The sequence below is a fragment of the Phytophthora infestans genome, genomic scaffold (genome assembly GCF_000142945.1).
Source record: "Phytophthora infestans T30-4 supercont1.24 genomic scaffold, whole genome shotgun sequence".
In the NCBI taxonomy this organism is placed as follows: Eukaryota; Oomycota; class Peronosporomycetes; order Peronosporales; family Peronosporaceae; genus Phytophthora; species Phytophthora infestans.
The window spans coordinates 1741442-1752365 of NW_003303735.1; the positions used below are offsets into that span (position 1 = coordinate 1741442).

Genomic DNA, 10924 nt, shown 5'->3' on the forward strand with positions numbered 1-10924 from the left:
CCTCCTCGGCGCTGAACGGGGAAAAATTCTAGCCGGGGCCCGAACTTTCTTTGCGAGCCCCCTGTGTGGTTCCGCTCCCGAGCACTCCCGCAGATAGTGTGCACCACACACACCTCACAGCAGAGCTCGACCAACTAATACATGCTCCGACAGCTGCAGAAGTATCGCGGCCAGGCTTCCTATAACGTTAAAAAGTGCCTTGTCTGTACGTTTTCTGGCACTGGTTGTTGCTTGCGTATTTATTTTATTACTATTCCAACCATCCAAATCGAACCTTCTGACGCGGGTTTCCACCAATTACAACGAACCTTTACTGGTGGTTTGCAACCGTCCTCTTTTTCAAGGAAGGTTTAAATTAAAAAAAAACGGGACGCGAAGATCTGGTTTGATCGGCCAGTCAAAGGTGCTTTCCAACCGTGATAACCACTAATAGGGAGTTTAAAAGACACCATGTATTTGTATTTGCAGAGTCTTTTACTTTTTTGTGGGTATAAAGCCAGGTGCGCTAACTTAGCAGCCTACATTGGTGAGAATGTAGCTACAATACCGCATGAAATTGTCGTGTAACAGGTAAATTTGCTTCAAATCAGTGATGGCCAAAGATACATTGCAGGTATTGGTACTGTTTGCAATATTGAGAAATACTTTATTGCAAGCGCTATGGGGTATTGCAATACATATTGCGGCAACGCTGGGAACTGCAGTACATATTTTCCAGCGATTTCGGCGATCCCTTTTAAAGTCGGTTCCCAAAGGTTGCAGTTTTTGCGCGTCAAGTCTTTTGGCGCGAACTCAGAGGCCCATCGTCTGGCCAGCAGCGTTCGCGTCTTCAAAATGGGCGCGAATTTGACCGCTCCACCACCAGCCAGCTCTCATTCTGCTTTTTGCAGCCTTCCCTGCGGACGCCATGGCCCTCCAGTCCAGCCCGCTTTCTATCGACCGCATTCCCGCAGACGTCCGCTTCTACTACGACATATCGGTCGTCGACGGCGAGGTCTCGTACCAGTGCCGAAAGTGCCCCGCCAGACCAAAACAGGCTTGGAAGTCCGGATACTTGAACTTGCGGAAGCATTTAACGAGCTGCGTTGGCGCAGATTACGTGGCGAGATACGAGCAGAGTGTTCGTGATCAACCTAATCCTCTTGGATTTGACCGAGAGCAGTTTCTGTCGGCGAAGGAGCTGAGTGTGTTTCGCTGGCTGGAGTGGGTTATAATGCGCGACATGCCCCTGTCCGAGGTGGATAACTTGTTGACGAGAGGCATCTCTAAGCTGGATCATGTGTGCAGTAACAGTCTCATGCTCTACATCACTCGACTGGCTGCTCTAGTTGAAGAAATCATTCGTGAAAAACTCCCTGAACACTACGGCATCATGTTTGACGGGTGGTCAGACGGACCTTCACAAGCGAAGGCAGCACATTGGTGATGTGCAGGGCTTTTTTCAGGAGATGACTCAAGACTACCCCGAACTGAAAGACTACCTCGCATCCGATGCGAATATCGCCCATTCGCCTCTCTTTGAGTCAGAAGTCGTGAAGATTTTGGACGGTAAGAAAGACAGTCTGATGCTTGAAGAACGAGCGCTGGCAAAGCGCTTCGTTGTGCATCAGCCACAACAGGAGCAATCAGGATCAACCAAACGCGCCAACTACGCCGACAGCCTCCGCGCAAGGAAGCGACAGCGCCTGAAGCAATCTGATGAGTACGTTGATCTGCGGTTCATTGCAGGGACGTCTGTGTCAGCGGAGCGGCTGTTCAGCAGCGCAAAACACGCTTTTCGTTTCACCAGAAAGCGGCTGACACCCGTCAACTTCGAGAAAATCTTGTTCCTCAAGCATAATCGTTTTCTTTGGAACGCCACCATGGTAGCTCAGGCGATGAAGGATGCCGGTGGCAGCAGCAGCAAGGCTGGTACGCAGGATTAGTACTGCAATAGTACTGCAAACTCGCCGAGTATTGCAATACTTACTGGAGACAAGAGGGGTAGTTGCCGTAGATATTGTTTGCGCTTAATGTTTTTACAATGCCCCGCAATGTATTTTTGGCCATCACTGCTTCAAATTTAGTTCCCCTTTGTAGCGCGTAGTGTTCGTGATGCAACGGCCTTAAGGAGCGGACTTGCGCTGGTAGCATGGCTACAGATATCTTTTTCAAGCGAGCGATGATCTCGTAGACGACGAAGAAGACTCTGATCGTGGTGGAATTAATGTAGACACCATCATCCAGTCGAGTAACAGCGGACAAACCTTACGAAATCAAGTTGTCGCGCGGGAAACGAGTGTGGCTGGTACGGAAAATGCTGCAGCTCCTCGTCGTGTAGACACAACGGAGAATAACCACGACACATTAGATGCTACGAGGTTACATGATGTGGAACACACAGGGGTACAGAGTACCCGGACCTTTTAGCAAACCCTCAGTACATAAGTAGGAGAGTTAACAGGATCTCTTAGTACGTCGGCTGAAAGGTACACGTTATGCATTGATTAAGTTTAACTATAATAGATAGTTAAACAGATACATTTCCCCCTAGGCGGTTTGGTCGCAATAATAGAAAATAAAACACTTCTGGTTTTGGAGCATAAAGTTTACAGTACTAAATTTGAGCCCAGGTCGTGGGCGGTAAATGTCCTTTGGATAAGGAACTTAGTATTAGTGACTCTTTGAGCCAAACGTCTTCCTCTGACGCTAAAGCTACGGCAGCCCTACTGCACTTGATAGCACTTGTACTCATCAAAAATCCCCCTCCTGAGTCGGTTGACTATATTCTCTGCGAGGATGGAACACCCCGTGTTCGCGAATTTGACCCCGGCGCCGCAGGACGCACTTACTAAGCTCATGTCCTTGCTTGGCCCGAAGGGCGTGGCTCATCTTAAGTCGCAAGGTCCAGAGGCGGCCACCACTAGGCTGGAGCCGATCTCACGCTACGAGAACGCGCTCTTGGAGCACATCCAAGCGAAGATGAGCGCCGCAACGGCGGCGTCGTCAATGAAGCGTGGAGAATCTATGAGGCTGAAACCGCTCATGGTGAGCGTAAAACCTTCGTGGGGAAGGATGGAAAGAATCTCCTTCTCTGTACCGGTGACGTCGCGATGGCCATGGGATCGGGTTGCTCCAGTCTGAGCATCGGCGCGTGGCGCTCGCTATCTTCAGGCTTGGAGATCGCGCCCGCCAGTGGGCACTCCCGTGCGGTACGCCTGCTGACGCTACATTTCCCACTTGGTATCAGCTAAAGCAACGGCTTTCGCGCGTGTTCGCGCCGCCTAATCAGGTGTACTGTATCCGGTCGAAGTTCCTTGCTACCCGACGGGGTAAGAAGGGGTTATTGAACTATGCCCAAGAGTTGAGAGCTCTCATCGCCGGAATGGCAGCAGACCCGCTACCGGAACTATTCAGCTTGACCGTGTTTATTGCGGAACTTCGTGTGAGTGCAGCTCGAACGAGAGTATTCCGTGTACACCCTAACCTTTTCGGAGAGGCGGTGGATGTGGCATTAAATGCCGAGCACAACTTCAGACCGGCCCGACGTGGCTGGAGCGCTGGTGGCGCGAGCTCTTCGAGCGGGCCGGAGCCGATGGACCTCAGCTATGCTGAAGATGAAGAAGCGGAGCTTCTTGCTGCGGAGCAGCGCGCCGGCATCCGCCGATGCTTTGTGTGCAATAGCACTAAGCACTTGAGGGCCTATTGCCCGCTGCGCAAGAAGCGCGAGGCTCCGGCGAGCCAGCCCTCCGGGTCATCGCCGGGAAACGGCAAATCCCAGTAGGCGCGGGGCGGCCTACTGGGGAAGAACTGAGTTCTGTTGTGCCTCGAAGAGGTAGAGGGCAACGGGGCTCAGCCCCGAAGAGATCTGAGCTCTCTTACGAGAAGAGTGTGTGCAAGCCGGGCTTGCTGGTCGTTCAAGCGAACGTGAAGGGCTTTGCAAAGCCATGGAGAGTCTTGATTGACTCAGGATCCTCGGGCAAGTACGCATGTCGCTCCACCCTGGAAGGGAGTCAGCTGTATGCTGAGGCACTGGAAGTGCCAACGAGAGGTACGATCTCTATCCGTCTCGCGACGGGGACACTGGTAGCTGTGTCGCAGGTTTCTGTTGACCTTGGAGTGAGGTCTGAGAACTTCGATAGCGTGGACCGCTGTTTGGGCTTAGACCTGGAGCGAGGTAAGATCTCATCCTTGGCACAACATGGCTGGTACGCCGTGAGCCATGGATCGATTGGACGTCAAAAACGCTGGGTGCGTTGCACCCTGCTCCTAGTGGAGCTTTGGTGAGACATGAGCCCACCTCTGCTAGGAAGTAGAAGCGCTTTACGCGCGAGCACGAGGCCGAGGAAGCCGTAGTGCTGAACATTGATATGTCATAAATTTGTTAGTAACAAGGTTGCTGGTTGCCCTGAGGGCATACGTAGTGCGGCAAGTCATCCGCTGAGCGGTGCAGATCAGGTCAATGACTTCCTGGTAAGGACGAACGCGGAGTGGCACGCAATCCACTGAGAGGTACGAATCTTTTCCATGACCTACCCCTGGATGCGAAAAGCTGACCTCGACTCGTAAACAAAGTCAGCAACAAGCTTGTGAAGCTGAGCTTGGGAAATAAAGGCATATTGAGATGGCTGTCCAGCTACGTCTTTTCCGTCTAGCTGGACGCCTCTCTGTCGGCTCCTTTTCCGGGTCTCTTTCCCCTTACGCTCACTGGCAAATCGTTTTTTGCTTCTTCTTCTCCATCAATATGTAATCCTGGCAGTACATCAAGTTGTAACGAGTCGCTAACTCCACTCGCTGAGTTTAGTTCGTCCAGTGCTGATGAACGTCCAAGATCCGGATGGTCATCGGTCGACAACTGTTGTCTCCCGCGCCGGTGTGAGCCCGACTGGCTGCGCCACCTATTTTATTTATCAATCAATTCAGACTACTTCTGACTGTCACCTCTGTGTACGTTTGCTTCCTTCGTACGTCCAAGCTTTCGGCGTCGCCTGCCTGACTTTAGGAGCTCCGCCTGTCCGTTGACAGCGCCCCACACCAGACTGACTCGGGTCGTTACCCTTTCCGTCTACTCGTCGTCCGCGCTCTGCCGCTGCACACTTCAGCCGCTATCGTTCGTAGTCCACGTGCAGTCGTCCAGCAGCGCCGTCGCACCACTAGAGACCGGCTCGTCCGTGTTCACAAAGCTTCCGCTCGTTCACGCGGAGACGCAGCTCTCACCGTTACCGCCTGTTGGTTAGCCAACAGATCCCTAACTGATGTCGCTGTCTGCGTGCTCGACGGCAAATTTTCTACTGCTGCTGCTTCTCCGCCGCCTTGCTCGCACCATTCGCCCGAGATCTTTCTAAGCTGCCCCCGACCGCCCGTTCAGCACGATCTCCGTGGGGCGCCCTTTGACCGTTGCTTGACCAGTCGCTGTAACTCTTTGTTTCTTCGTCGTTCGAGTCCGTCCAGCTGCCACCGTCTGTTAGGAAACCTGACGCATCTGCCACCCTGTTACAAAGTGGTTTTCCAGTTTGTGTGCTTTCGGGTTGGATATCTCTGTTAAACATCGAAGATATTTGACTCGGCCATTTTTGCTCGCCTCGCTGAAGAGCGTCCAGAGGCTGGACGATTGACGGCCTACAGTCATCGTTATTATTCAAGCTGCGCGGACATTAGCTCCTCCTGTAGGCCAGATCATCACTGCACTTACCGCCAGAGGTTGGAGAATAAAATAAGCTATTATATTTTCGTTTTAAAGCTAAGTCATATCCCTGTTGATGCCGGAATTTTACTTGGATTTTGTATGGTATATGTCCCACAGTAAAATGTATATATGCTGGACTCTACTCCGCACCCCGCAGCATATTTTATCATTTTGCCTTGGGTTTTTTTAATAATTATTGCGATTATTGTAGTAAAGCCAATCAATATGCTTGGTTTTACATGATTCGTTCAAAATAAAACCCTCACATTTTGATTGAGTAAAAAGCGTAAAACCAAGCAGATTGCAGGGTTTTAGTATACATTACAAAACAGGACTAATCAAGAATATGGTATTGTGCGTTCTATTCGAAATTTCCGCGGAGACACGACCAGCCCACAATCTTGTGGCCTATCATACAGAATGCATTTTGACGTTAATAAAGAATAAACCTCTGGCTGGACATCTTCATTCATGACAAGTGCGTGCACTCCGGGGATGACTCTGCGTTTTCCGCTCTCGCGGGGCCATGCACCACGTGCATCTCCATATCGTCCGCCAAGTCGAGCATCATTCGATCCACCTCAAAAGGAGGCTCCAGGGACACCAGGCGCACGGGAAATCTCGGGGCTTGTGGATGATTATGTTGATGCAACAGCACCAAATTCTGTTTCGGTGAACCATTTAGCCACAGGGCTGACAGAAGATGCTGCAGCGGCAGCGCCGGCAGCGACAGCACCCCCTGACAATCGTTATCAACTACTCGTGCGGCCCATTGTGAAGACGTCCATTAATCAGCGTGAATTATCAGCTGAAACACTGCGTGAAGCTGGATTTTAATGAACGGTCATTCAACTCTATTATGGAGGCTGTTTGGGAAATTTTATCTGGTCGAGTGAAGAAGCATACAGTCAAGACTGACGGTGTATGGAGTATGAAGACTCCTCAGGTCGCAGAGTGGGCTAAACTTGTGCAGTTCAAGGTGAAGAAATGTGTAGTAGACTCGACCAAGTCTCGTCAGGCATGGAACCAGTGGCTTGTGGTAACGCAAGGAACAGCGGTGACGCTCATGATTTATGAGTATGGCATGGCCATTGCGTCGGCAAAAGATCGGGACGAGTTCATGAAGGCATGCATTTTGCCCGAGAAGATGGATAGCTGCAGCAGAGTCTTCAGTGCGAGATGCGCTGTCACTTCAACTCCAACGTGTATATGAGACAACGTCAAACAAAATGATACTTACGAACCATTTAGAGTTATCGAGATAATCGAGCTTAAAGTTGGCCAATTGATTTTCGCACTTAACCGAAACAGTGAAATTTATTGTAAACTTCCATCGAAAAATCTGTAAAACTACCCTTATTCAATTGCTTTTAACAAGAGCTCTTAAATAACACTTAAATCTCTAAAATTAAAAAAAATATTGAGCTCACAACACTTCTAAATGTATCGTCATTTCGAGGGCACATAAATGAAGATAATATTTTTGAGCGACCACAACTTCTTCAGTTTTAAGCATTGTGCAGCTTATAAGGGCTCAAAAGATAGAGGAGACGCCCCGCTTTAGTTTAGAGTGCTTAAATCGCGATTCGTACTTAGGTTCATAAGTATCATTTCGTTTTGGGTTGTCTCATATGGCATCTCATTAGATAATAAAACATTTTGGCCAATAAGACCGAGCCTTAGGCTCGGTCTTATATCTGCCCACAATAGCGGACTTCCAACCCGGTGTTATAGACAGGTGGCTCGTGTCGGCGGTGTGTGCTGCTGTGGAATATAGTTGAGATGAGCGGGATTTGTGTATCCCAAGACCGTGCCACACAACGTCCCAGTGGGACGAGAAGGGGTGTCAACCCTACAGGTCATCCCAATATCCCGCGAACTAGATCGCTGATTGGTCCATCCCTCTTTTGGGACGATATAAGACTGAGCCTTAGGCGTTTGCTTAAATCGTCCCGCTTCGGCAAATTGGGGCGGAATTGACAATACTGCTGCAATAAATACATGTACATTAGCCGACTTTGAGTTTTACCTAAATTCTATAAGTCATTAAGTATTGCAGAATATTTCGGTAATGTATTTTTCTTACGCGTGTATTTACGTGGTTCCAAGTTCACAATCATTTTTTTTAACTGTAACATGCCAAGCTCAGAGCCTCTCGTGGTGGGCGTAATTTTTCCGGCCAAGAAGATCGCCCGGCTACAGGAGGTCCTGAACGTGGAGGAGGATGGCGTGCGCTTCGTTCTGATCGACTTAGAGGCTGCAACGCCAACAGGTGCATCCGTGACGGATCCCGAACTGGAGGCCGCAGCCCAGCGCTTCGCAGCTCGCAATGGGCCGCTGGACGCACTGCTGCACAAACTAGCGCATGATATGGTGTTCGCGGGACTGGGGGATCAGTCCGCTGCCAATCGCGTGCAGTTGGTACAGCTTTTCTTGCAACGTCACCCATCCGTGCGTGTGGTAGACCCCATCGACAGCGTTCGGCTGCTGACGGACCGCCACGCAGTATGCAAAAGACTAAAAAGCATGGAACAGAATGGAGATTCGCGGACGCAAAGCTTCAAGGTGCCCAGCTTCTACGAGGTGGGGACGACCGCACAGTTCCAGAAGTTACAGGAGGAGGTGGACACTGGACACTCGAGACTACCGCTCATCTGCAAGTCCGTCGAGGCCTGTGGTGCGTTGATCGGAGTGACCCCTTGAGCTGAAATTTTGAGGTCTAACGAGGCTGTTTGTTTCTTCTTTGCATTGACGCTGCAGCGACAGAACGTTCACACATGATGAGTGTCATCACCAAGCGCGAAGATTTGCACCATGTCGAATACCCAGTGCTTTATCAGGTGGTCGATCTACTGGGATTCAATTAGGGGTATGATCATTCTCTGACTGATTTTTGATGTCGCAGGAGTTCATCAACCACTCTGGTCGCCTCTTTAAAGGTTACGTGCTTGGCGACGTCATCAATGTGGCGGAGCGACGCTCACTGCCCAACCTCGTGGCCGGAACTGCTCAACACGTGCACTTCGACACCCAGCAGAACTACCCTACGAGCAAAGATTTTCACCCTCATGTCGACGACAGCGCGCCACCAGAAGAAGTTGTCGGCAGGCGAACACAGGAAGAAATTTTCAGGGCGGTGCGCGCGATCGGCGAACATCTTCGTGAAGAGCTGAAACTGACGCTGTTTGGCTTCGACGTCATTGTGGCAGACGATGGCTTGCATGAGCTCTATGTGATTGATGTCAACTACTTCCCGTCTTACAGAGAGCTGGACGATCTGGGCTCCGTGCTCAGGAAGCACATCAAACAGCAGTGCGGTCGCCAGTGAGGCCATATGTGTCCGCTAAACGCGTCGACTTGCATGTATAAAGTATTGGATGGAAGAAGGACCAGCAATTCGTTATTCCGTACAAAATTACATTTGCTATAATACCGCCCTCGTCCTCTTCCATTTCAGCTTAACCACGTGCGAGAGTTGAAGGTGAGTTATCAATTGCGCGTGCGTGTCGCTCAGGAAGGACTTTCGGGTCCTAAGCTTAGCTAAACTTCTGCCATAGCACGAGATTGAGTAAAAAATAGCGTCCTGCAACATGTCGATCGAGCGCCAGGTCTTGTTAGTGCTGTAGCACACAAATTTTTCCTTGGTGGCCATTAAAAGGCTCAGGAAGAGGTTCTTGCGATAGTGTTGCTGTGTCTGGCGGCGGTGTGTAAATGTGCCTGGCGGTTGACTTTGGCTGCTACGTGCGCGCGTCGTACAGAGGCGCCACTCATGTAGCACTCAGTCTTGATCATCGGTACGGTGTTCATGAAACAGTGTTAGATGAGTTACTCTGGTGCCGTCTGCAATATGAACACGTACACTACATGTACAGAATCGTAATCAGACACCGACACCTCATGCTTGTAATGCAGAGCGAGCGCTCAAAAGCTACGCGGTTACGCAGATAAAATATCAGCATCACGGTGATGCTGATGGCATCACTTCTAAATATTTTCTGCACAACCACTAAAGGAAGGCGGGTGCAAGACGTTAGCTATAGACCTTTTAGCAAAATAGTGATGTGAGGACATATTCTCTAAGTGCTTGAAACGCTTTGTGCAAATTGCACGAAGAATCATTTAAAAAGTTGCTTTTTGAGGTTTTATCGTTTGTTCTGTATGCCTGACAATTTTGCATTGGGGAAATTCTTCGTTCATTCTCCACAAACAAAACGTATGCATTTTGGAGTGCATATTTTAGTATTAATGCTCTGCCGCCTTTCTAAATATTTTCTTACACAAATGAGATGGATGAATTACTTTTACTGATATGTTGTCAAAACACTGAAAACTGTATTCAGATTGATTGGTTGAGGTGCTCTGTTTTGGTGTTCCCTTCGAGTCCGTGAAAGCCATCGCCTTCGTGAGGGAGCCATAGTGCTACGTTGATTTAGGAGTTTAGAAAATGATACTATAAATAATTACCGAGCACAAGTTCAGTTTTCGCAAGGTACTTGTGTTTTCTGCAAGCTACTAAAAATATTAGCAAGGGAGAATACGCTCGATTAATCAATTACTCGATAATCTCAAACTATGGAGTTCTGCATTGGCTACCAGAAAACTTTTGCTACTTAAATCCCGCCAGGGTGCTTCTTCAGCGAAGCTGCAAGGAACAGATTGTACTTCTGCTTATTTTTACTTCGAGGATCTGTGCGACGACCCTTTTTGATACCGTACTTCTCCGCGATCTGTCCACGCGTAAGTCCTTTCCCCACCCACTCTGCCGCCCTCGCGCTCCACTTATTAACCCACTCCTGAGAACGTGTCCTCTCTTCCTCCTCGTTAATATACGCAAAATCTTTCGCTCCCTCTTCGACGGCTTCGGATGTGTGAACACGCAGGAAACGTTGATCGCTTCCGATGTTAGCTGGCTCAATCTGTTTGTCGATGTCTGTAGTGGCCATCTCTGAATGTTTAGTGGGGCGGACGGCTTTGGCGCTTGCAAAGAGTAGAACAGTCGAAACTAACACGAAGAAGCTACTGGCAGTCCTCATGCGTATTCTTGGGGAAAAGGGACAAATCCAGATTTTGGCAAAGCGCAAATTGAATAGTGAGCTGCTCAAACGCGAAAAAAAAATGTTTGAGTATATCTATCTTTGTCAGCGGATGCATTTAATTCATATTCTGGATGAACTGCTCCAGTTCTGAATCAGAACTTCTGATTGAGTTGCACAGAAAAATAGTACTTCTGTAAGTCAACATTTTACCAATGTTGACGTT

At 49.4% G+C, this 10924-nt stretch overlaps 3 protein-coding genes across 3 annotated transcripts; 2 read left to right on the forward strand and 1 right to left on the reverse strand.

The window, feature by feature from the left end:
• Positions 1-7801: 7801 nt before the first annotated feature.
• On the forward strand, positions 7802-8368 carry PITG_12274 (uncharacterized protein; the record flags this gene model as incomplete). Its single annotated transcript, XM_002900832.1, has 1 exon — positions 7802-8368. The coding sequence occupies one exon, from the start codon at positions 7802-7804 to the stop codon at positions 8366-8368; it is 567 nt and encodes a 188-aa protein (XP_002900878.1).
• Positions 8369-8445: 77 nt separating this feature from the next.
• Positions 8446-8993, forward strand: PITG_12275 (uncharacterized protein; the record flags this gene model as incomplete). The annotated part of the gene is made up of 2 exons (XM_002900833.1): positions 8446-8508; positions 8571-8993. 2 exons carry the CDS (start codon positions 8446-8448, stop codon positions 8991-8993), a joined length of 486 nt encoding a protein of 161 aa, XP_002900879.1.
• A 1282-nt stretch (positions 8994-10275) lies between these two features.
• Positions 10276-10698, reverse strand: PITG_12276 (secreted RxLR effector peptide protein, putative; the record flags this gene model as incomplete). The annotated part of the gene is made up of 1 exon (XM_002900834.1): positions 10276-10698. One exon carries the CDS (start codon positions 10696-10698, stop codon positions 10276-10278), a length of 423 nt encoding a protein of 140 aa, XP_002900880.1.
• Positions 10699-10924: the final 226 nt, after the last annotated feature.